At 38.2% G+C, this 26282-nt stretch overlaps 1 protein-coding gene across 1 annotated transcript; it reads right to left on the minus strand.

Annotated features, from left to right (window-relative positions):
- Positions 1-7608: 7608 nt before the first annotated feature.
- Positions 7609-26282, minus strand: STOML1 (stomatin like 1). The gene is made up of 8 exons (XM_072402145.1): positions 26128-26282; positions 25922-26023; positions 22786-22892; positions 21225-21374; positions 17504-17707; positions 14415-14637; positions 8953-9099; positions 7609-7897 (listed from the first exon to the last, which is right to left on the minus strand). Exons 2-8 carry the CDS (start codon positions 25995-25997, stop codon positions 7698-7700), a joined length of 1107 nt encoding a protein of 368 aa, XP_072258246.1. The 5' UTR covers positions 25998-26023; positions 26128-26282; the 3' UTR covers positions 7609-7697.

The raw sequence follows: 26282 nt of genomic DNA on the forward strand, positions 1-26282 counted from the left end.
AGCGGATTCCAAGCTCCTAACTCCACATAGATTGCTACTCTCACCCACCCAGTCCCAACACAACTTCCAGTTCCCACTGCAGGGAATGTTTAGCCTCAACACCCCATATAAGTTGTGTAAAATCAGAAGAGCCAGTAGATAAGATTTCACTAAAATAGTGCCCGGAGCTTTTATTGGATTTTGTAGGATCTGGGTAGGATTTACTGCCAACACCAAACCTGGTTCTTAAGTCCTCTTCGCTTTCCCAGCCACTAATCAGTGCAGTAGGACATTATGACATAGCCCGTCTAGTAAACTCAATAACGTGCCCAACTATTGCTGCTGTTTGGGCATTGTTCACAGCTAAATCAAACCAATGTAAAAAAAAAGTCTGTTCTCAGGAATATCCATCAAGTCTCCACCTACTTAATTCACATTTTCAGCTATACTTCTTTAACTGTATGGGATAACACTCTCAGTGTATCTAACTGTAACACTATCTAACTGTAGGCTACATTATTAGTTTTCTTTTTTTTTAAATGTAGACTTGAGCTTGCACATGGAGAACAAGGTTTCCTCTATATAATCATCAGTGCTCTGTGACACTGGGTGCCATGCTCTGTATATCAGAGTATACAAGATTCCTGATACAGAGTGGGAGGCTGCATACTGACAATAAAGGCAGCTGGTAACACAGGAAGAGTTGCAACCCCCCTGTGTAATTGGGTGGACAGCTTAGTATTTATTCTTTAGTATTCACAGTGCAGAACATGGCAATGCAAAGACAGGAGAGGGTCAAATCACAGCTGCACTTCCATCCAAGGCAGGATCCGCTATAATAATTTTGCCAGCAAATAGGCAATGCAAATAAGCATGGTGCAGACAATTCAGTCTTCATACCAGTAAATGTGTCTTGTTTGGAACTGGCTAAACCCCATAATATGGCTCTCAGTCAATATCTTGGTCAGGAGCTTTGGAATAGAAGAAGATTAGGGATACATTAAATGAGAGAAAGGCATTCTTAGTTTTTGTGCTTTATGCATCCAGCTTAGTCCTTAACAATGCTGGCAGACAGACCCCTATAATCAGTTTATGGTGATACAAATATCTGTCTGCGCACAGCAAATTAGCAAATGTATTAAGTAGCAAAGAGAGTTTGTTAATTTGAAGCGCTATTTATTAGGAAGGACTCTGGGATGCAATGTTTTTAACTAAACTGTCCACCAAGAAAAATCTTACATTTTACAGAAATAATCTCTGTGATATTACAGTTATCTAATGTGATTTTACACTTACCAGAAATGATAAAAAAACTCAGCATATCTGTTTAGCTTCCATGCTTCCTTTGTGTATCACCACAGATAGCTCTGAGTCATACAAAAATGGATGAACTCCGGTAAGTCTTGGTTACCTACAGACATGAATGTCCAATTCAGCCACTAAATGAATGTGTACACTATGTATATAGCAAATACATGATATTCAGCACCAATGTAAAAATACATAGTGAAACAAGGATGCTGAAATTGTATTATTCTTCCTTTCATAATCTCAGAGAGAACACAATTTCTGTTTAGAATTTTGGAGGAAATATAGTCATTATGAATATAATTTAGTCTGATCTAAGGTATCAACACCCCCCAATTAGATCATATTTATATATAATAAAGGGGCTTTAATGGTACTCAATAAATATAACTTTTATGTCACCAACAACTACTCTTCATTGCACCAAACAACAACAATAAAACCTTTACACATATGCCTGTCTCAGTATGTTAGGAAATATAAACAAGAAGACGTGTATACAAGTGTTGTCAAAATATATACATGGTCATTGAATATAAATAAATTGACCTCTTCCCTTTAGGTTACATAATATTATGATGAAAATGGGTTCCTCTACGTTTTGCAGAAAAGCTTCATCAGGAGAACCAAATGTGCAGGCATATGTCTACATCATATGGGAGCTACCTAGAGTCTTGTGACTTTCCTTGGCAATATTTTCCCCCATCAGTTCTGCCACTAGACTTATCATCAGTCGTCTAGACATACTAAAAAATAGAAAACTGTATTCAGTAAAGCCCATTCAACATCCAAAGCTTGGCCCATGAGTGCCTTAGGTTAAAAGACGGATGCAGGTTGTGGTGAACTGAAATGGTAAGTAAAAAGTAAAAAAACAAAACAAAAGTAGATTGTAAGCTCTTCGGGGCAGGGTCCTCTCCTCCTCCTGTGTCACTGTCTGTATCTGTCTGTCATTTGCAACCCCTATTTAATGTACTGCGCTGCGTAATATGTTGGCGCTATATAAATGCTGTTTATTATTAATAATAACAATAATAATAATAAAAGTAGAGCTGTTCCTCCTCCAATCAGTTGCCGGCTTTCTTTCTGTACAGATAGAACGTACATGCTGGTCGCAGCACCCATTTAGTCATTTTTTTTTCTAAAATGTAATTACCCTCACCCCTTTGCAAAGTACTTTTGTTACCCCATTTCAAAGCCGGTAGGTCATCTTTGAGCTTAAATATAATTTTCAGTTCTGACTGACATCCCACCTAAGAGACACATGGACGATTGAGGGGCATTTATTAGATTCCCCCAGTACAGGCGACCTATACATATGCATATGAGATTAGTATTGGCCTATTGCCATGCATGGATTTCTGATTTTGCTTATTGCAGACTATTCTCTAACAGATGATGCCAATAAATGATTTTCTTGCATCTATCTCATTGAATTTTCTTTTCTTACATTACCTGCCTATTTTTTTTCTTTCCACATATATTTTCTGATTTAATCCATCTCCCTTTGCTATAATCTAATAGCTTTTCCTTCGCTCTCAACCTGCCTGTTCTGCAGACCCTCTCCTGTGGGACGCTGAGCTCAGGGTGAAAAGTGTTAATTGGAATATATGTTGGAATAATGCGCTCTGTTGTCTGCCAGGCTTATGTGCAGTGGAGACACTCTGCTACATATTATCATCCATGGTCACAATAACCCTGAACGGACAAAATATTACTGATGTAAAAACAAACTGATAACTACGATGGAACATTTAGGGCTTATTTAATAAGGTAAAGAGCCATAGCTATCATATGTCAGTGCCCTGCCTGCTCCAAAGAGGGGAAATGTAAAATATAATTGAGGGGGATGGTTTACTGCTCTCAGTACAATTATAAATGTCTTTTGCCATGGCATATTAAACGGGAATACAATTTATTTCAAATGCATTCTATTTAATGGGAACACTGCTAAATGTAATGAAAAGGATGACATCTATAAACATATATGTCCTTCATAGCAGCCATTTCATTAAGCTGTGTATTTATTTTCAACACAAAAAGCATTTGAGAATTTTACACCAATTAAAAATCCATTCTGCCTCTCTAATTAGCTTTTTGTTGAACCCTGAAGGGACAGAGGGGCAGAGAATACTCTCAAATCACAGTTCTGATCTCTCTTTATCAGACCAGTGGATACAGGCATTGGATTTAAAAGAAGCATTTTAATTTTGCTATGACTACTGATTGCTGAAAACCACCCACTGCTTGTGTTCAATTGATGGGCTACTAAAGCACAGCCTGCTTCATTGCAATATGTATGTAAGGGGAGATTTTGCTTTATCTAAAAAATGCAAATGTATTCTGCCACCTAGTGGATGCACTCAGAAACAACAGTATGGTTTGAGACCAGTTTAGCTTGTCTTTGCTGCCACCTAGTGGAAATAATATAAACTGTTCTTTTTTTAGTAAACCAAGAGGAATATTAGTGAGAACTTAATACAAGAGTCAGCTACAGTTTCACTTTTTCACTTAAAGTGTATCTAAAGTGGTGATAGATTGGTGAGTAATTAGAGTGCCATAAAGAGATGCACTCTATATCTGTCCTGGTGACCACTGTCAATGGGAATGAAAACAAGGGAAAATCCAACATAATAAATTGTCCAAAGTATTAACTTTAATTTACATTACTTGACTTGAATTTCCAGCTATAGGCCTGACTGACCCTTACTTCCACACAGAGAGCAAGAGGCCCGGTCTATAGCATCTAAAATAAATCATTGCACAGATGTCAGATAGATGTCAAATTTCTGTCAGTGGAAAAGATCTTCCCTTATTGTTTCCATTAAGGAAGAGAATGTACACATAATGTTCTTCTGTTCTATGGGAGGAAAGGGTGGTAGACCAGCACCCCATTGTGCTCTCTTCCATGGAAAAACAACAGCTATTGTTCCCAGTAGGTTGTTCAGCAATCCACTAGGGGAGGTTGATAAATTACATCAGGGGAGTACACATGCTAGATTTTCATCCGGTACTGTTCATTTACGGCAACAATAATCTGATGTGCAAACATAGCTTCACACAGAGACAAGAGGAGTGAATATGACATTCACTTAAATATCTTCCAGGTCCATGTGCTTCAATGGTAGTATTTGATTCTCCAGCAGGACACGTTTCAATGAATGTCAGATTAACTGCTTTATAAATTAACCCCACTCATGAATATCCATCAGCCAATCCCTAATTAGTAACCTATTTCCTAATGAGGGGGGGGGGGGTCCCTAAATCATGTTGACTTGTCACTATGGATGTGACAATTCTACAGTTTGAGGATTTAGGAATATTTAATTTAGCATAGGGATTTCCATATACATTATGATAAATGTGGAGCAGTAAGACTTGCAGGTATGATGTGATCACCATTAAAACAAGAAAAGTAACAAGTGTTGCAGAGTTCTTCCTAAATGTGTGCGGCTGACTGCTAAAATACCACCTATCTCATGGATGAACAATAGCAACCAGGGCAGGTTTTCTAAATCTCTCAGCAGCAAAAAGATTTCATCATCAGTATAGTTAGAGTACTTAACCCGAACTGACGTCAAATTGTCAGCAGTGCGCAGGAAACATCTCCACACCCAATCACAGGTGTTTCCATTCTCATCCCCTGCGTGTTTATTTAAAAATGTCAGCAGTAAAAATCTTTATCAAACTTTTTCTGTATATTTTAGCCACGGTAATTAATTACTGCATCCTTGTAGTGATCCAAGCATTATAATATTAATCAAATAAAGTAATTCCCTTGGTCTGTTTGGATCAGCCCATGAAATCCTTGTCATGTCTATCCAAAAATGTCATGTTTTTTTTTACAAAAAAAGTTTTCTTTGTTCATTTACAGTAAAGTTATCTACACCAGACAGCGACCTTCAGTTTTGCTTGTTAACAAGTGCATACATTTATTTAAATTTATACTTTTCATCCCTGTAACCCCAGGGCAAGAAAGATTGGAGAACCTGGTTTGCTTTATATATATATTCCTAATGGATCTGTACAGATCTCCAATATACCAATATCATAATGCTATTTCTCCTTTGTATTTTAAAGGTGCTGATTTTGATTATTTATGAATGTGTTTGTATTCATTTTTAAACTTCAGTAAAATACTTGTGAAAGGTAATGATAGCTTGCTGGGATACCCCATCATTTCTACAGGAAATGAGGATAAATTCCACAAATGATACAATGACAGTAATAAAAATCAGATAGAGATTATCGGTCTTTCCACTCTACCCAAAACACGACACAAAGCATACCTAAACTCAGAATTTTTACAACCCTTTTATTTAAAGTGCAACATCCTTTTTTCTTTTAAAAAAAACATCCCCCTTTATAATTATTGGGAAATATTGGGAGTACAGTGTCTCCCAGAATACCTATGTCATGCATCCTGGGAGGCTCTTGGCTGCTTGGGCATGCACAGAAGGTGCCTTTCATCAATAGAAAAAAAACTTGCTGATCTAACACAGGGGCAGCGAGATCGGCCTTTTTTTCCCAAACTACATCACACGATCTTGCGCCTGCGCAGTGCGAGATCGGGTGAAGCAGGAACAAGAACTCCTGACGGATAGACTGACCTATGCGGGGTTTACTTCCGCTTTAAGAACACCCTTCAATGCAAGCCTTTGAATGCCATAACATTTTAGTGCAATAGTGCATGACAATATTGAGCATAACAACAGAGATTTGCAACATCAATTTTTAAGCAGCCAAGAAAATCAATGCAAAATGCTATTCCCCCAGGGGAAAACTGTTCTGCAGATCAACATATTTGCATGGCTTGCCCATACAGTTGCGGTGTAGTTCTTCCTCCAGAGCAGGAAAAGTAACTGGAATCCTAGGGTTTCTCCAAAGGTTGCTAGGGGGTTCTATGAGCAATTTGTGTCTCTCAGATCAGTTACCACTGACACCAATGATCTTTCTGGCTATCTGTAAGGGTGACATTCTTCCCACTGGCCAGCAATGTATTCGTCCCACTGACCACCACACTAATGTACTGAGCTGTGGATATAGTAATTATAGCAGAGGCTTATGGTAACCACAGCAGGGACAGTGCAGCGCTTTGACCTGCATAATGGGTAGCAGGAGTGCACAGCACATAACTCCTAAGAGAGTATCAAATCCCAGCAGCTTGAAGGACTTGAATTGGACTAAATACCTAAAGAGGTGAAGAATAAGTATTGGTATTTTTCCTAAGAACAGCTCAAACTTTTTTACTTATACATTTTGGAAACCAGTAGTGAAATATGACTAAGGAAGCTTAAGTGTAGCTGTCTTTTGACTGTCTAAACACTTAGACACTGTAATCAGAGTATCCATAATTACAATCTGGTCCTCTATTTGCAATGCAGATGACTATGTTCTTAATAGAATGAATTGTTCTTTATTGCCAATTTTTCATCAGGGATCAGATAATTCTATGAAATTATGTCTGTATGGTGATATGATAGTAAAGTCATTTTCAATTATTTCATACAGTTGATCTATTTGTTTATTGTGTGACTCAGCTGTATAATAATCTTTGTCACGCCAACATTAATAGGCATATCAAAGTATTCATAGCTCCCAATCAGATACCAATTCTAGCTGTAATGTCTGCAAGCTGCACACAACAATCTGCTTCATAAATATATTACACAATTCATCTTTAGCCAAATATTCTCTGGAACAGTTAAAATGTCTCTGGAAACCCAGTGGTCTCATGAAGTGATTGACACCTCTGAAAGCCTGGAATAGATTCCAATGAACAGTTTGTTGAGATGACAGTCATCAGGAAAGTATGGAGATTTCTTATTGATTAACTGATATGACTAATACAACATATGGTTCATTAAATCCTTTGTGTTTTAGTATTTATGCCTTCCCCTCTCTGGTCTTGTGTTGTGATATTTATATTTAATATTTTATTTTTGTACCTCTGGTAATACCACATTTGTCCCTTTTAAATGTGATTTACAGACCATGTCCCATGACACTTCACTTTCCATACATTGTTATGCTATAGCTGAATGCATTTCCGATAAATCAGAGAACTCATCTGCATAATCAGATTGACTGGTGAGCATATATTGATTAGACTCTGGCATCCACACTCCTATGCTGTATTAGTTGTGTAATCATGTGTGCCTCTTGCATATTGATTTCTCTTTGTGTTCTTAAAGTACTTCCAATGTAGGATAACTTTGTATATTTTTGTTCCAGTGACATTATGATAGTTCCAATGAAGATTAAATAGGTTGAGTTTTGATTCCTATTTTCTGTATTCAGCCTAATTAAAGATATAAAGATGTATGAAACTATAATAAATTTCTGTTTAATAATGTGCAACATTAAAAATAGCAAACTACAAAGACATAAATAATAGAAAAAGCACAAATGAATTATCTCCCAGCTATTCTCCGTAAAACATTCTCCAGCAGTAAAGCAGTCCGCAGATCTCCCACAACACGCAAGCGACCTGTTGTATATGCAGTCAAAGGACTCAAATCTCCATTGATGAGACACATGAGATCAGCTTCTGTCATTGCAAGGGTAACATCGGGAGTTCCAGGAAATATTCCCCAACCACAGCTGCCAGAACCTGTGAAAAAAGGCGAATTAAAATGCAAGGAAAGGTTATAGGTCAGTTTAATCCAGTATTGTAGGTGAGGTGTGATGGTTTTATCTCCCACTGGTTTCTTCTATTCCTTGGGGACTAATCTACCTGCTATACTTTCCAAGATACTGCACACCTTGGAATCTCACTTCTCATGCCACATACAACGGTCCTGTGTTTTCATAATCTTTTCTGTTACATTTTATATGACATAACAAATCAAACAAACTACTTAACACATTGAACACAATGGGCCTGATTTATTAAATCTCTCCAAGGCTGGAGAGGATATACTTTCATCAGTTAACCTAGATAGTCTAGCAAACCTTTTAGGAAATCTTTCCAGTTTGCTGGATCACCCAGATTCAGTGATAAAATTTTATGCTCTCCAGCTTTGGAGAGCTTTAATAAATCAGGCCCATTGTGACTCAAAACATGAAAACTTGGGTGTTGGGTTGAAGGACATTATTGTGTATTTGGAGGCTTACAGTACCAGGAAGGTATACAAGTGTTACTTTTAATTTAGATCATCATATTTAATGACTCATTGTTTTAAAGAGAAACAAGTGCTGCAACATTCAAGCAACATAAAAGCAGTATTCTCATCATTGCTGTCCCTGGAAGACATAAAAAAAATCTCCATCTTCCTCCTGGGTACCCCCGATTTTAGGGGAGACCTGTTCAGAGACAAGGGCAGCTTACAGATGGTTTAGAAACCAACCTAGGTAATAAGTATCTGACAATGTATTTTTATACATTTATGCATCCTAGTAATATTGTCTATAGGGTTATGTTTACCCCACTGTTGTAATGTGGATGTTTTGTGTATTTTATTTTTGTACATCTGTATTGGTTACTTGTTCTAAAATTAATAAAAATCACTGAAAACAAATCTCTCCATCTGCCAAAAACCACAATACTAGTTTATGAGTGAACTGGCCCTTCAAGAAGACAGCAGGTACATTTTAAAGTAGACAATAAAAAAACAGCCATTTAGCTCAGAAAATCTCTCAAACTGTGTAAAATTGCAGAAGCATTACCTGATGTGAGGTCAATATAATAGGAAATGTTCCCGCCACTGTGCAGAGTTACATACAGCTGATAGGAAGAACCCACTTCGGAGACCAATGATTCTGAAATGATCCCTTCCAGCTGGGATGCCATTTGTTGTAATGTGAAAGCAGCAACTGAAAAGGAGAAAAGATCAGGTTATTAACAACATAGATGGGTTATCACATTTTTTGTTCATATTTAATTTGGATTTTAAGGCTATGCAGACAGTAAATTACTGGATAGGGAGTCTTTATAGTACTTAGTCTGTATGATACTTAAAGCAAACCTGAAATTTGCCCATTCAAGACAAAGCAAGCAGGGTTGCTTTAACTTTTTCATCCCACAGAGCACATTCAATTCTGGGTGACAGCGAGCCTGATCCTGGTTATGTTTTATTACTAAGAAATTGACTTGTGGGACCAAACCTAACTCAGCTTAGCCCTGAAACCAATCTTTTGACATCTGAAGTGGGGAGAACAGGAGAGCATTTTCTACCAATAAAGGGAAGAGCAGGCACTGAGTGTAGTGCTTATTTATACACAGGACTTTTACTTTTCAGTCTTCGGGATTTATTGAAAAAAACCAATAAGATCTATTACTTTTAAGGGCCCAGTCACAGTTCTCAGGTTACATGGGTTCATAGGTTACAAATAAAATTGGCATGTTTTTAAATGTGTGGATGTGTGGTATGTTAAGGCAGCCCAATTCATTTTTAGTGTGCTGGCAATGCACAGGTAGGGACTAAAAAATCTGCCCCTACCTGTCCCCAGAGACCACCAAACTCCTTGTACACGCTCTTATCATCTCTCGTCTGGACTACTATAACATCCTCCTCTCTGGTATTCCACTAACCCGACTCTCTTCTCTACAATCTATTATGAATGCTGCAGCCAGACTCATCCATCCCATCACTCCTCTTCTGCTGCATCTCTTTGTAGTTCTCTTCATTGGCTTCCATTTCACCTTAGAATTAAATTTAAGCTCCTGTGCTTTGCCTTCAAATCCCTCCACAGTTCTTGTCCCACTTACCTTTTTGACCTGGTAAAAAAATAGCTGCTCTCTCTGCTCCTTCAATGACCTACAACTGACTTCCTCACTCATAACATGCACGGCTCCAAGACTTCCTAGAGCTGCCCCGACTCTCTGGAATGGTCTTCCTCGTCCTATTCAGCTTCATTTAAAAGAGCATGCAAAACCCATTTCTTCAAACTTGTCTACCCATCTTCTTCTGTCTTTTAAAACTGTCACTACTTGCCAAAACTACATATCTCCCCTCCTATTGTGTGTTGATTCCCCCACCTCCTAGATTATAAACTCTACTACAATACATGAATGGCACTGAAACATGCCAGCACATTCTAAGAGTAAGGCTATGTAGAAACGTTTGACTTTTGTCATTGGAAAGGATCATTCACGATCCTTTCTAACGACAAAAGACTGAAAGATGCATGAATGAGCACTGTGCATACAACACGATCTGCTCTATGGATCTGCACTTGTATTACAGTAGTTCCTGGATCCTCCAGGGCGGATCCATGAACGTTGGATGGCCGTTGTACACGTCAGATTCTCGACTGATACCAGCCCTTTTCCCTAAAGGAACCTGTACTGAGACAAATATAAATGTTGAGACTGTTGATCTCTCTTTGCAAATGCTAGTTGCTTGTCAAACCATACTAACACTTCTACTTCAATATATTGTTAATCACCGACCTGCAGCAGACATGTCATTAGTAAAGTCAGACCTCTTTATCTAAATACTGCAATTGTTGGATCAGAAAGTAGCCAGACAACTAGCATTTTTAGAAAGTAAGTCAGCAATAGCAGCCTCCATGGTTCTCTAAGCAAAGTTTACTTCTAACGATTTAATGCTTGCACACAAAATGCACATGGATTTGTGTTTTACCCTACAGTTAGGTCCATAAATATTTGGACAGAGACAAACTTTTTCTAATTTTGGTTCTGTACATCACCGCAATTAATTTAAATGAAACAAGAAGATGCAGTTGAACTGCAGACTTTCAGCTTTAATTTGGTGGGTTGAACAAAAAGATTGCGTAAAAATGTGAGCAACTAAAGCCTTTTTTTAACGTAATCACTTCATTTCAGGGGCTCAAAAGTAATTGGACAAATTAAAAAGCTGAAAATAAAATGTTCCTTTCCAATACTTGGTTGAAAACCCCTTCCTGGCAATGACAGCCTGTAGTCTTGAACTCATGGACATCACCAGATGCTGGGTTTCCTCCTTTTTAATGCTCTGCCAGGCCTTTACTGCAGCGGCTTTCAGTTGCTGTTTGTTTGTGGACCTTTCTGTACAAAGTTTTTCTTTGCTTTAATAAACTCCTGGGTGCTTTGGCTGTATGTTTTGGGTCATTGTCCATCTGTATTATGAAATGCATATCAATCAATGTGACTGCATTTAGCTGGATTTGAGCAGACAGTATGTCTCTGAACACCTCAGAATTCATTCGGCTGCTTCTGTCCTGTGTCACATCATGGATAAACACTTGTGTCCCAGCGCCACTGGCAGCCATGCACGCCCAAGCCATCACACTGCCTCCGCCATGTTTTACAGATGATGTCGTATGCTTTGGATCATGAGCTGCTCCACGCCTTCTCCTTACTTTTCTTTTGATATCATTGTGGTAAAGGTTGATCTTGGCCTCATCTGTCCAAAGAATGTTTTTTTCAGAAATGTGTTCGCTTTTTTAGATGTTTTTTTAGTCCAATCTAGCCTTTCTGTTCTTTGTATTTCAATATTTTTAATATATTTTTGAAAAAAAGAAAAATTACCAAAACAGTGCAAATGGTGAACAAAGACTCATACAAATATATATATATAAAACAATGTTCAATAACAATGAATGATAATAGTCCAGACCAGTGTAAAATAAAAACTGTCATTACTGTCAAAACAATAGAAAACAATAGAAAAATGGTATTTAAACATTTTTGTAATGTGAAATTGTGTCTCAATTGTAAACATAAGGGAACAACAAAGAATAGGGGCGGGAGAGGGGAAATAGATGAGGAATGGGAAGCAGAAGCGAAGACTTCATGTCTGTGAGTAACTTCATTTAGATCACTGTCTACGTTCTGTGAAAAGAAATCCAGGGCTCCCAAATGTCATCAAATTTGAGTTCTTTAGAGTATGGGTAAGTTTATCATAACCCAGTTCAATTTGGTAAAAAAAGGGATCCAGAGGTATTGAGGTTGATTTTCAAGCTTTGGCCAAAGAGATTCTACCTGCCAGTAAAATCATCTTAATCAATTTCAGAGCCAGTGTGTGAAGGGCCAAGGCCAGTTTGTTAAAAAGGGCTCCTTCCAGGGTGCTACGAATCTCACGCTGTAAAATCCTAGCGATCAAGGTAAATACCTCCCAGAATTCCCTAGCAATCGGACATGACCAGATATGTAGCATGGAACCTCTAGAATTACAACCCCGGAAACATGATGGGGAGACTGATGGGAGAATTTTTGCCAGTCTATCTGGCACTAGATACTAAGCATGACTTTATAGTTGGCTTCCACTGAAGCGGAGTTCAAGGAGACCTTAGATAGTGAGTAAACAGTATCCCACCAGTCCTCCAAATCCCATGTTATACCCAGTTCAGATTCCCAGTCTAACATAAATTTATAGGTTTACCAGGTGGGGAGACTAACGCTGAATAGATAATAGAAATTTGCTCGCTTGTGGAGGCTAAAGATGAGCAAGTGTTTTCGAATGGGGAGGATCGAATGAGTTTCGGGGCCTGTCTGATTATTGTGTTGATAAATGAATTCAGTTTTCTGTAACGAAAATGTTCTGTTGGTGGGATTTCTCTTTTACTGGTTAATAATCCCAAGAAAAGATTGATCGAACATCTATCAAGTCTTTCACTCTTCTGAAGCCCTTTAAGATCCACCAATTAAAATTTTCTAGGTGCTGGCCTGGAGGAAAATCTGGGTATTAGTGGAGTTAGAGGTTTGTGTGGAGAGGATAACTTTGGGTGATTGCAGTACTTATCCCAGAGCTGAATAGAGTGAGACTTTCTTTCTCATGATGTGCCAAACTGAAGATTTTGCCACTCCAAATATTGTAGCAATTTCTCAGACAGGTTTTTTTCTGTTTCTGCAGCCTAAAGATGGCGTGTTTCACATGCATGGAGAGCTCCTTTGGCTGCATGTTGTCTGTTCACAGCAAAATCTTCCACATACAAGTAGACCCCCCCCTCAAAACCACTCCAGGCCTTTTATCTGCTTAATTGATAATGACCTAATGAAGGAATTGCCCACACCAGCCCATGAAAAAGCCTTTGAATAAATTGTCCATTACTTTTAAGCCCCTGAAATTAAGTGATTGTGTAAAAAAAGGCTTTAGTTCCTCACATTTTTATGCAATGTTTTTGTTCAACCAACTGAATTAAAACTGGAAGTCGGCAGTTCAACTGCATCTGAGTTGTTTCATGTAAAATTCATTGTGGTAATGTACAGAATCAAAATTAGAAAAAGTTGTCTCTGTCCAAATATTTATGGACCTAACTGTATGTTACATAGGTTAAGCTTTGGACATGAAGTAGTTAAAAAGCTGGGTCAGAAATGTGTGTTTTCCCATACACTACCTCACTGATTATTTATTAAACTATCAGAGTATTCAGGACAATGAAGGTTCCTCATAAATCAGTAACTATAAGGAAATGTTTTTCTGGCAACACTGTGCGAGAGATAACAGTGGGTCAGTCAATGTCATGGTGAACAGGATGAACACTTATAATTGATGTGTCGACCTTGGCAAGCTATGGTAGGGAGATGTATTACGTGTGAAGTGATAGGGATGTGAAAAAACTCTCTGCCACTAATATTGTAAATAATATGATTTCAAAATCTGCATTTAAAGGGAAAGTTTACTATCATTTCAAAAGGCAAAATTTGTTAGTTATTTTTTTAGGTGTTTAAAGCAATTTTTTCGATGTGAATCTTTTCATGCTTTTACTTTTATATCAATCAATTCATATACACAGGTTTGTAGATTGGTCACTTTAGCAGCCTTTCCTAAACTATTTACCCCTGAGGAAACCGTTTTCAAGTCTTGGGGAACCCATGCTCAAACCTATTGGGGTCAATGAGGACAAAATGCCCTTTAAATTGTTGGGCAGTGGAAATTTTCTTAATTTAAGAATATATATGAAAAACAAATCACAGAATTCCTTTAAACTGTATCTGAACCTTAACAATAAACTTCTTTTATATGACCCTTTTTGTTTCTGTTATTTACACCAGTTAAAGTGTTATCGATATGAAAAAAAAATGCCTGATTACCACTGACAGAAATTGATAACCTGTGGCCTGTGCAAACTGTTACCATTATTCTAGTTTTTTTATGTAAAGTGTTTCTTATGAATCTACAATTACATAATAATTACAATTTATAATAGTATCCATTAAGCTATTCAACCCCCATATTCCTTACCTGACGATGACGACGAAGATGACGATGAACTTGTTGTCATCGACTGCTTGGCCAGTGACACAAGCTGTACAACCATTTGCTCCAATCCACCAGGGGACCCAAAACCAGGTGGGGTGACAGGAACATTCACTTGCTCTTCTTGGGGTCGTAAGACAGCTTCCAGCTGCAGCTCTGTATGGTCAACACACACCCCATATGCCTTCACCTGCTCATTAATATCTTCCTATAATAAAGGAGAAGGAAATATAAAGAGATCCTAAAAAAACAAGTACTGCGGATGTGAATGATTTCTAACTGTTTATACATATTCGGTCTATGTTCCCCAAGAAAGTCAGAAGTCACCTGAAATGTCCACAATGCCTAAACAATTCCGTGTGATGATAAAGAAAGGATTCTGCCAAGTTTACTAATCTCCAATGAAATCTCCAATGAAACTGTTGATTAAATTCTTCTCAGCAAAACAATTTAGAATGGAATTATAAGGAAAGGATAAAGATGTCCACGGACAGGGAGGCACAGAAGGCACCAGCATATTGCCCTTGGGTAAACAACCGCATCCTGCAAACCTCTTCAAAAACTTCAAAAAGCAAAAGAGTTTCCTGAAAATTCTCTTTGTACAGGTTTCCCTAACCCATCTCAGTGCTTATTTGTTTTATTTGTTTTGTGTCCACACAAGCAGACCAGCAACATTTGTGATACTCATTACCACATAAGCCATATTTATTACAGAACACTTCAGGCCAATACCTGAGGATACATTCCAGTCAAAATAGAAAATTAAACCTTGACAGGGAGCACAGCTTTATTTTATTATCCGAACAGATAAATCCATACCTAACTTGCATTCTTCATTATACCAGAAGTGACAGATAAGCAACTGCAGTCATGATAAATGTCCCCCAATAAGATAAGACAAAGATGCAATTTATTCTGAAACTCCAAAAATATGCATTTGACAAAAAAAAAAAAAAAGTTTAAAACAAATAGTGGTGTCAATTCTGCAAAACATTGCAGTACATAACAGACAGAATCCCTTTACCTACCAACTAGGCCTGGTGACTTCTACCAATCACCTTTGTTGCTGCACAGTTCTATCTAGTTCCCGTTTTTATAATGTTAATAATATATTATTTTTACTAATAAGCTAACATAACTAAATATTTAGATAACAACAGCAAAGTTTGCTCTCTACATTTTGTCGCTTTTTATGGCCTAAACTATTGTATGATCAGTGCAGAAACTGAGACGTTTACTGTCTCGGCACTAGAAGGTGGGCCGGTTTAGAATAGAGGTTAGGTCTCCTAGTTCAATTACAGGATGGAACCCATTTTATTAATAATACAGTGTTGATATGGTACTATTGAACTACAAAAACAAGCCATGGGATAACCCCGAGAGACAAAAAGGGCCATTTTGTAGTTATCTGAGGTGAAGTAGCTCTCCAAAGTAAATTAACTATTTTTTTGAATGGGCCCTTGACTTTTGACCTCCACTATATCCATTATAGATAATGCTTGATTCCTGAGAAGTTAGAAAGAAGAAAAGCAAAACAAAAAAACTGGAAAGTTAAAATTTTTTGCAGTTTGTATAGCGACTAGTAGTAGCAGAACGGCCAGTCTGAAGTGAATGTTATTGCTGTAAAAGGCTCCATGTTATCAAATGGCTCTGGATCTAAAACTTTAAAGTAAGGGACTGAAGACAAACACCAGTGCAATGTACACACGTTTTATATATTTCCAGCTTTAAATATGTGTTACCCCCGAAACTGCTTGAGATCCACAGTTTTACCTTGGGTTTCAATAGTGGTGGATAGTAGTCACAAGCTACTGAACTCTTCAGCAAAGAGGGGGGAGCAGTTTTAACAGCCACACACCACCAGTGAGATACCTAAAGTTACTTAGTATTGGAGTGGGGAAGGGTAAGACCCACTGTCATCTGTGGCTGCATTCGGGAGATCCTCCTGTCTGTTTGTACTAGTGACCATTGTTAGTGAGAACGAAATGAAAGCAAAATGAAAACTGTTAAATTTGCCCCAAGAACAAGAAATAAAGAGAAATCTTTCATTGGGAACTGTCTTGGGAACAACTGACTAAAGGGGAAAACTTTTCTCTAATTTCCAGTTGCATCTCCTGAATGGGAAAGTGAAGGAAAATTTCCCCAATGGAACACAGAAAATAAATAATATTATGGCAGGGGGTTTAACCATTCCCTACTCAATCATTAAAAGAAAAATAAGAAGTATTGGCTGTGCATACACTAGTAGATTTCTGGAAAACAAACAGTTTAAATGCTTTTTTAAAATAGAATTAAATAAATAGAATAAAATAGAATGCTGCAAATGGCAGTCCCAAGAAGTTCTATTGCAGAAAATGTTTCCATTAACAACAGGAATGGGATCGAGCAAAAATGACAGGGTAGTAGCACTGCATGCTGTAGTGATCCATAATGCAGGAATGACATAAGTAGGGCAGTGTTCTCTCCAGGCCCTTTTAGCTGGGTACGTCACCCAGCACTTTTCAGTAACTACCCAGCTGTTTTTGGGTAGTTACTGAAAAATTGGGTCACAATATGGAGGGAATGGACAGTTGGGCCATAGTACAAAACAACAGAAAATACTAGGGGGATGGACAAGTTGGAACAATGTATATGAGGTGGTTGAAAGCTTACAGAATTATAGGGGTTACTGGATTCCTAAAGCAACAACAACTGGGAACACTGATTTTGTCATGTGTTAGCCTGTGTTGATCACCCACCTACAGCTTTTCCCCACCCAGTTGAAAACTTTTTTCTGGGAAAAACACCGTAGGTTAAGTGTAACTAACATTTTACAATTACACCACATTAGCCTTATGGTTGCTACCATAAAATTAACCTTTTTTTTATTATTTTATTTTATGTCTATTTGTTCTTTTGCTTGTTTCCTGCATAGTACAAGAGATCAACATGACAACTTGTAGCAGAATTTATGTATACAATGAATAGCCTGGCAATGAAGAACAGCAATGCAGTAACGTAACTTACCAGCAAAAAATTTCCAAGGAAAAAAATGTGTCGACTGATAGAATCTAATAGATTTAATGTCTGCTCACCTTCAGATGTTCTGCAATCCGAAGTCGGTCTCCATAGATCTCTCTTAGATACTTGCGCCCCAGGCTCTGTGCCAGCAGGTTCTCTGATGTGTGCTGGATGAAAAAGTTCAGATCTTGGACAGACATGACTGACAGAACAGGGTCACATACCCTAAAGCAGACATCTGCTCTCAGGGACACCAGCACATCATCACGAGATTTCACCTAGAAACAAACACACATTTATATATTAAAATGTGCATAATGACAACAAAATCATTGCAGTAAATAAAAAGCTTGTTTATGTCTGTTTCTTCCTACAGATCATGAGCGCAAAGTACAATCTGTCTCCTTCAAAAATTGCATACACACAGGAAGATGGCTGCCGTTAAAGCAGCAATTCTTTGTAATTTAGACTTGCCCCCCTTTATAGTTGTAGTGCATTAAAGTGTTGAAACACACACACACACACACACACACACACTTGAAAGTTTGAATCTGATTAATTAATCAATATTACAGAAAACAATTTTTAAATACAAAATCAATGATACAATGGTCTGAAATAACACAATCGCTTGTAAAGGAAGGTTGACCCATCAACTGGCTTGTTTGAAAAGAAACCTGGGGGAGACTCATCCTCTCTTTAGTCCTGGTGACCACTGTCATTGAAACAGAAAATCATGAGAAATGCAAAATATTAGTGTTGTCAGAAGGTGAGGGGGATTCTTCCATTGGATACACATGTACCAAGGATGAATGTTTAAGAAGGGAATCAACCTCACATTGAGAGCTTTACTCTACTTTCCCGATGTGTCTCTGAAACACAAGATGAGAATTTCCCTAGTACTACTCAAACAGCAACAAAAGAAAACCTGACAGGGCTTTTAACCCTTCCCTATTTTTTCCATACTAAAAAAAATTTGATTATATATCGATGTTCACTTTATTTGATTAATTTATTTATATAGGTACAAATTTATTTTCTATATGATTAAAATACTATTGATTTACTTAAATTACTGAAACAATCAGCTCATCAAACAATGTAATTGTAAGAGAGCCAGAGTTATAAAATAGCACATTTATTTAACATATTCCCCCCTGAGCCTGATGCACTTGGTACAGTGTAGTTGCAGCTTTTCTAGACTGTACAAATAAAAGTCCTTTGGTTGGCCACAAACCAGCTCTCAGCAGCATCTTTGACGTCAGAAATGTCCTCAAAACTTTGCCCATTCAGGTGTTTCACATAACACATAATTATCAGGAACACATAATTGTTCCTGATTATAATAATCAGGAACACATAATTGTCCGAAGGGGCCAGGTCAGGTGAGTAGGGGGGGATGGTGGACCAATTGGAAACCAAGGGTGTTCAATTTTGCAGCCACAACGTTGGACATGTGTGCAGGTGCATTGTCCTGCAAAAAAAGATCCCTTTGGTCAACTTTCCATGGCATTTGTTCCTAATTGCCTCCTTCAGCTGGTCCAGGAGGTTAGCATAATACTGTCCGGTAATACTAGAGCCTCGAGGTAGGTAGTCCACTAACAGAATACCATCTTTGTTCCAGAAAACAGACGCCATTACTTTTTTGGCTATTTTCTAAGTTCGGAACTTCTTCGGCCGCGGGGACCCGCTGTGGCGCCATTCCTTTGACGGTTCTGTGGTTTCAGGATCATAGATGTGGAGCCAGGTTTCATCCTCAGTCACTAACCTAGCCAAAAAGTCCTGTGCAGCTTCAAAATGGGCCAAAACAGCTTTGGATGCTTCAACTCGTTCCTTCTTCTGATCACTGTTCAAACATTTCGGCACCCAATATATATATATATATATATATATATATATATATAGCCTTTGCATTTCATTATTTGCAAACACAAAAGGGGGCTCGGTTTATATATACAGTTTCTTCTATACAGTGTGATAAGAGGTTTGTTTTCAGATCATCACATATCTAGTTTTTCTTGTAAGGAAACCGTTGAACCACAAGGTCCCATGATGAGGGCTGAGCAAAATTACAGAAAAATCTTTATCTTTGTACAGCAGGCAAACAGAAAAATATAGAAGTGAAATACAATATATGGAGACTGTTTCACCCTATAATTTTTAAAAAATTATCAGACAACACAGCCAGGTTCCTGGGCTACAAGGAACCATGGTATACTGGTACCCTGCCACAGTTTTCTATAATCACCACAGTAAATTGTAATGTTCAGCCACTGCTGGAGAATGCACACATTTACAGAGCATTTACAAGAAGCCCACAGGATTTGAACATCAATGAATCTTAAAGTGATCAATGCATTTAAAAAAAAAAGTAGATAAAAGGCCTGGAGTTGATTGGGGGGGGGGGGGGGGTGCTTGTATGGGGAATATTTTGCTGTGAACAGACAACATGCTCATAAAGAGAAGACTGCATGAAAGTAAATACAGGGGGTGCACTGCAATGTGCAAGCCACCCATAAGCCTCAAGAATAGAAAGGCTAGATTGTACTTTGCTCAAAAACATCTAAAAAAGCCAGCACAGTTCTGAAAAAAACGTATGGAGAAGGTGTGGAACAGCTCAGGATCCATAGCATACCACATCATCTGTAAAACATGGCGGAGGCAGTGTGATGGCTTGGACGTGCATGGCTGCCAGTGGCACTGGGACACTAGTGTTTATCCATGATGTGACACGGGACAGAAGCAGCCGAATGAATTCTGAGGTGTTCAGAGACATACTGTCTGCTCAAATCCAGCTAAATGCAGTCAAACTGATTGGGAGGCGTTTCATAATACAGATGGACAATGACCCAAACATACAGCCAAAGCAACCCAGGGGTTTATTAAAGCAAAGAAGTGGAATATTCTTGAATGGCTAAGTCATTCACCTGATCTGAACCCAATTTAGCATGCATTTCATTTGTTGAAGACTAAACTTCGGACAGAATGGCCCACAAACAAACAGCAACTGAAAGACGCTGCAGTAAAGGCCTGGCAGATCATTAAAAAGGAGGAAACCCGGCATCTGGTGATATCCATGAGTTCAGGACTACAGGATGTCATTGCCAGCAAAGGGTTTTCAACCAAGTATTAGAAATGAACATTTTATTTTCAACTTTTTAATTTTTCCAATTACTTTTGAGCCCCTGAAATGAAGTGATAGTGTAAAAAAAGGCTTTAGTTCCTCACATTTTTATGCAATCTTTTTGGTTCAACCCACTGAAGTAAAGCTGAAAGTTTGCAGTTCAAATGCATCTGAGTTGTTTCATTCAAAATTAATTGTGGTAATGTACAGAACTAAAATTAGAAAAAAGTTGTCTCTGTCCAAATATTTATGGACCTAACTGTAAGTCTGAGTACAAAAACAAAGTTCCGCTTTAATATTTTTTATTTAAATGCTACTATGCTTTGCCCAAACGACAGTAATTTCTGAAAACATCTTTGTGGTCTGCTATTCATACCATGGCTATATTTGATGAAATGACAGCCTGGGTCAGTTTTTCTTGACATTTTTAACATGAAAGAACCCTTGAAATAACTTTCAGGTCACAGTACATTAGTGTGGTGGTGAGTAGGATGAATACCTCTAACACAGTTAACCAGGGGGAAGAATGTCACTCTTACATATAGCCAAAACAATCATTGGCGACACCTAAACCGACCTGAGAGGCACAAAGTGCTTATTGCTTAAGGAACCCCTAGAAACCTCTGGAGGAACCCTGGTTTGGAAACACTAAGCTGTAATCTTGTACTCACCTTCGATGGCTGTATGCTGAAAGCTCTGGTTCTCATGTCCACCCTCTGAAACTGGTCAATGAGTGGGACAAGAAGAATCAAGCCTGGACCTTTAGGTGGTCGTACCCTTCCAAGACGAAATATCACTATCCGCTCATAATCAGGAACAATCTGTTAAAGGTAAAAAATATTGAATCATAATTATTAACATCTCCAAATAATTTTCCTTTCATTAATGGACCATCACCAATAAACATCTTTACCTACAAAAAATATTGTGACCTGCAAAGGGTTCAAATTTCATTAAATGTACTAATGAAGTCTAAAAAGATGAACTTTAAAACATTAAATTATTGTGGAAAGAGATTACCCCTTTATCAACATCCTATAAGACAATCACAAACAGGTGGCAGTCACCTTTTTTGACTAGGGGGAGGACACCATTTTTTTAGTGTGACCCATTCAACAGTGTGGTGATCAGCTGTTCTCCCCAAAATGTTTTTTTAGGCTAGGTGGGAAGAAGATGTAGGTGGGTGGCGGCCCCTGTTTAGTGACCCAACTTCAGCTTGGTGCTGGGTGGTGTGCCTAGCTAAAAGAGGCTGGGAGAACACTGGCTTTTTTTCAGCTGGATTACCACTTTTAGCAGATTGCTACTTCTAGTATTGGTAGTAGTGAAAGCCATAAGATACAATATGCTACGTTTGGTGTAGTATTGGCAAGTTACAACTAAATGGATTCCATAATGTAATTAATTGTGTAATTATGACAAATATTAAAATAGTGGGAAGGCTGGAATAAGTGGCAATCAGCACTCAAATCAAGTGAATGGGGTTTCTGATTACCAATATAGGGTAATTACAGTACACCAATTAGTTTTTTTCACGATTTTAAGTGATCTTCCTTCACTAAAATTGTTGGTTTATTCTTTTAAATAATCTTGGGTATCTTTTAAATCATACCCATGAGGATGTATTCATTTATATATTAGAAATATATTTATAAAATGTATATGGAATTAGTAGGTGGAAAAAGATAATCAAATAAATTAGCTGATCACAGCTGTCCACTTCTCCTGGAAAATCAATGTATATGTTCTGCTTTTAAGTGTAATGGAAACACTAACAATGAAGTTCTCCTATTTACTTCCTTTTGGTTTGATAAAAATATTATAAAAAGAGCAAACAGCCATTAAACCCGACAAATATATTCTGAGCTATTTACTTTATGTGCTCATTGTCAGTACTGACTGTTGTCAAATAACATTGTTACCAGCTATTTCTGCAGAGTACAAAACACCTCCCCTTGGAGGTGGAGAAAAGGAGAGTAAAAGGTGTTCTGTAGTCCTGTGTTGAAGTGACTGCTCCTCAAAAGATTCGAAACTGTAAGTGAGTGCTGTCAGACTAAGACAGGAAAGCCTATTGATCGAAGGTGAAAATAAAGAAAAAAAGGCTTATCAATGAAAACTTATTCAGTCTCCACATTCATGGACTAATAAAACGCAGTATATATAATTTTTGTTTATGGGTTTGTATACACTTTTAACAAAAGATGAAGTATGCATGTTAATTCAGCAAAATTTTACCTTTACAGAAAACCAGATGGAAATAGGCAGGGTGATGATCATGATCAGGAAACAGAGGAAGGTGACCCCTGTGTGACAAAACCTCATCAGCCATGTGTCAGATTCAGCTGTGGGGAACAAAGGCTTTATATTAGTCACCTTGAAACTGTACAAGTCATAGCAATAGAGGGAAATCAGATACACAGCATGGACAATTCTGTCCCATGACAGGCTGTATGGAACAAAAGCTCATTATTCCTAGATGTAGCACTGTGACATCATTCAATCGCACCAGAATATGTTTTTCTGTCTGTGGAGTGGAAATCTGTTTCATCTTCAGTCCTAAGTGCAGTTGCCTGCCAAAGAATTAAACATGGAGGAATCACATAAAATATAGAAAAACAATTGAACAAACTTTGCTGAATGAGTAGAAGCCAGATTTAAATGTTATTGTGTTCATCATTTGCTTGATAAATGTCCTTCATATTACGACCTGTAAACAAAAACAAGCGTGGATCTGCCAAAAATACATCTACAGTATAAAAACTTACCAAAGAAATTCAGTTTTACACAACTGAAACTGAGGGCCCGATTAAAGCTGATCCAGCAAACCTGGAATTTATCTGGTACAAAACTGAAAATATTTGCCAATTAATAGCAAATTAGAAACTCTATTTAAGGTTTGCTGGATCACCCAGGTTCGCCCACGATTGTCTATCTTCTCCAGCCTTGGGGAGCTTTGATAAATCGGGTCTGTAGTGTTCCCTTACCTTAGGACAGCAATGTTAAGTTTTTTTAAATTGCCTGGAACCAACATTAATTTTAACTTTTAACTTAAAAAACCCTTTCCTAAAAAAAACACCAGAAACAGGAACGCTAACACATCAACAATCTTTTGCTATTACTCTATAGCCAGTGAGACCAGCTGAGCGTTGCTACCCAGCAGGCAAGTGTGATTTGGCTGTGTTCTGGGTGAGTGGGAGTGTTATTCCTTTAAGGTAAGTTGAAGCCACGTACTTGATATATAATTCAAAGAGGAGTGAGTAGATCACCAGGATATGGGATATTTAGTTACCTGGGCTACACTTATCCTAATATCTGAGCCTTAAGTATCTCTATATGGATTCCTGCAGGTAGCTTGTCTAAGCTGATTAAACCTATCCCAATTTCCTGCTAGAAGTCTGTTTAATTGTGCAGGAATCAGAAGAGAAGTAATGGGTTACGTGGGAGAGCATGCATACATATTGCGGTAGTGTGATTTATTTCTAACAATTTTAGTTCATCCCATTTAGAATCTAATGTTTCTGACCGTTGTTTAGTGCACAGTCCAATATGTAAGAAAATCTTTACCCAGATGGGCTCTATGGAGAAAAAGGAATGAGCATTTCCTGATTCTGGGCCCATTGTAATACCAGCTGGCCCACTTATAATCATTGTGAAGGCTGACAGTTGTCCTCTTGCTATCTGTGCACAGCTACCGGTATATGACCACCCGTACAAGCATGAGAGCTGTTTATCAGCTGTATTTTGGTGATGACAAATTTCTCAGAAGCAGCAGACAAAAAAAATACTGGGGGTGCTCTGTATCTGTAATGTTCTTGTTTGGGTGAAGGGGATTTGAAAGATATTGTACTGTCACAGGAGACAATAAGCTCCCTGACTGGTGCCCTCTTAAACGTCAGCAAATATATATAAATTCTTTTTTTTATGATATATGTGATAAGTGTTCTCTGCAGAAATGTATTTAGGCTAGGTTGGAAAAAGTTGCAGGCAGGTGGTTAAAAAATAGGTGGGACAAACCATGACATATTTAGTGTCCTCAGTTGTTGTTGCCATGAGAAACCAGTAACCCCTATAATTCTGCCAGATTTTTACATCCCCCCTATACTTTGTCGCAACTTTCCAATCCCACCTGCTTAGTACGTTGTATTCTAATTCAGTGCCCCTGTGTTGTGACCCACCCAAAAACAGCCGGGTGGTTACTGAAATGTGCTGGGTGGTGCACCCGGCTAAAAAGGGTTGGTGAGAACACTGCAATAACATTTAGCCTTTTACACCAATACCTGATATACTTTATATCACAATGACCTACTATAGATCATCTGTAGTGTAAGCATATAGTTATATATTACATATACAACTAAAGTTAAAATTTCAACATTTGTGACCAGGCAGGGCTTTATTGCAGAAAGACAGACGTTGCTAATTCTGCAGTAAACATTTTTACCCGCCTGATCGCCATCCGAATCTGTCAAAAAAATGATATATTTAAAAAAATTAAACACCTGGCACATCCGTTTCCCAGCTTGTGGCTGCTGGGAATGAATAAACTATGTAGCACATGCAGGGAGTTACATCATCCCAGCCCTGACGAGTAAAAAGAAGACAATGGTGACGTGGGTGCAACAAAACATTTGCAATCAGGCAGGTAAGGTTGTTTTATTGCAGATAGGATATCACCAGCCCCTTCTGAAATAAAGTACCAGCCTAGTCACAGTTTTTTAATTTTTGGGTTTAATTCCCCTTTGATTGACTTTTGCCAGTCAGTAAATTTAAAGCGGACCTAAACTTAACATTTTCACTTTAAATAAAAGGGTAGACAACCCTCATATGTAAAGGAAAAATGTTTTTTTTTAAGCACAACACCCTTTAAAAAAAAAAGTGCAGCACCCCCCTTTTTCCTTGAATGGGAGCGCAGAGCCTCCCAGAATACCTACGTTGCGCATGCCGGGAGGCTCTGAGCGCGCATGTTTGATCTTAGGAATGCGCAGAAGGGGCATATTCTCCACTAAAGGGAAAGAGATGATTTCACGCATGCACACTGAAATTGGCTCTCTTTTTTTTCTCTTAACAGCAAGTGCAAAATTGGGTGAGGTGCCAAGAAGACAAGAAGGAGACGGAAGGAGGTTGAAGATGGCAGCGCCCCAGCACTTCCTCAGCGCCTGGGCAAAGAGGAATTCCAGGATGGTGTAGGACCAGGATTCCAGGGCGGCGAGGGGTCTGCGGGAATAAAGCTAAGTAAATTTTTAATTTTCAGTTTAGTTCCACTGTGATTTAGTAACACAGAGCACTACCGCTAAAATTGTAGATTGATTACAGGATATAAATGATATATTATTCTCTGACCATCAGAGCGCACAAAATTTGGGATCATTACCTGATTTTGCAGCGGTGGATGGCGGGGACTCAATGCTCAGGGGTAACGCGTTGTATCTGTACTGGGACCACATCATTACACAGATCACTTCCTATGACACCTCTATGGAATAATAACAAATACATCACACCAGTTATTGCCTTTCTGTAGCAGACAACATATACTGCATAAGCTGAGAACATGGACTAAAAGGGGGAGGACCTCACCTATAGGAAATATAACAGAAGGGGAATCTGCAGGCTTTTATAAATCTTCATTAGCTAGGAAATCTGCACAGAAGTATTGTACATCGCTTGTATTGTACACCTGCCTCTCTTCCTTGTTACTGCAAAGATTTCCATAATACAAGTGACAGCAAGAT

The sequence above is a fragment of the Pyxicephalus adspersus genome, chromosome 2 (genome assembly GCF_032062135.1).
Source record: "Pyxicephalus adspersus chromosome 2, UCB_Pads_2.0, whole genome shotgun sequence".
Lineage (NCBI taxonomy): Eukaryota > Metazoa > Chordata > Amphibia > Anura > Pyxicephalidae > Pyxicephalus > Pyxicephalus adspersus.

Bases quoted from the DNA above. Each gene is read 5' to 3' on its own strand.
- STOML1 (XM_072402145.1), bottom strand. From the start codon at position 25,997: ATGATGTGGTCCCAGTACAGATACAACGCGTTACCCCTGAGCATTGAG. The intron at 21,375-22,785 runs GTAAAATTTTGC...TACCTTTAACAG, and splicing joins CCATCTGGTTTTCTGTAAAG to ATTGTTCCTGATTATGAGCG. The intron at 17,708-21,224 runs GTGAGTACAAGA...GTTTGTTTCTAG, and splicing joins TCAGCATACAGCCATCGAAG to GTGAAATCTCGTGATGATGT.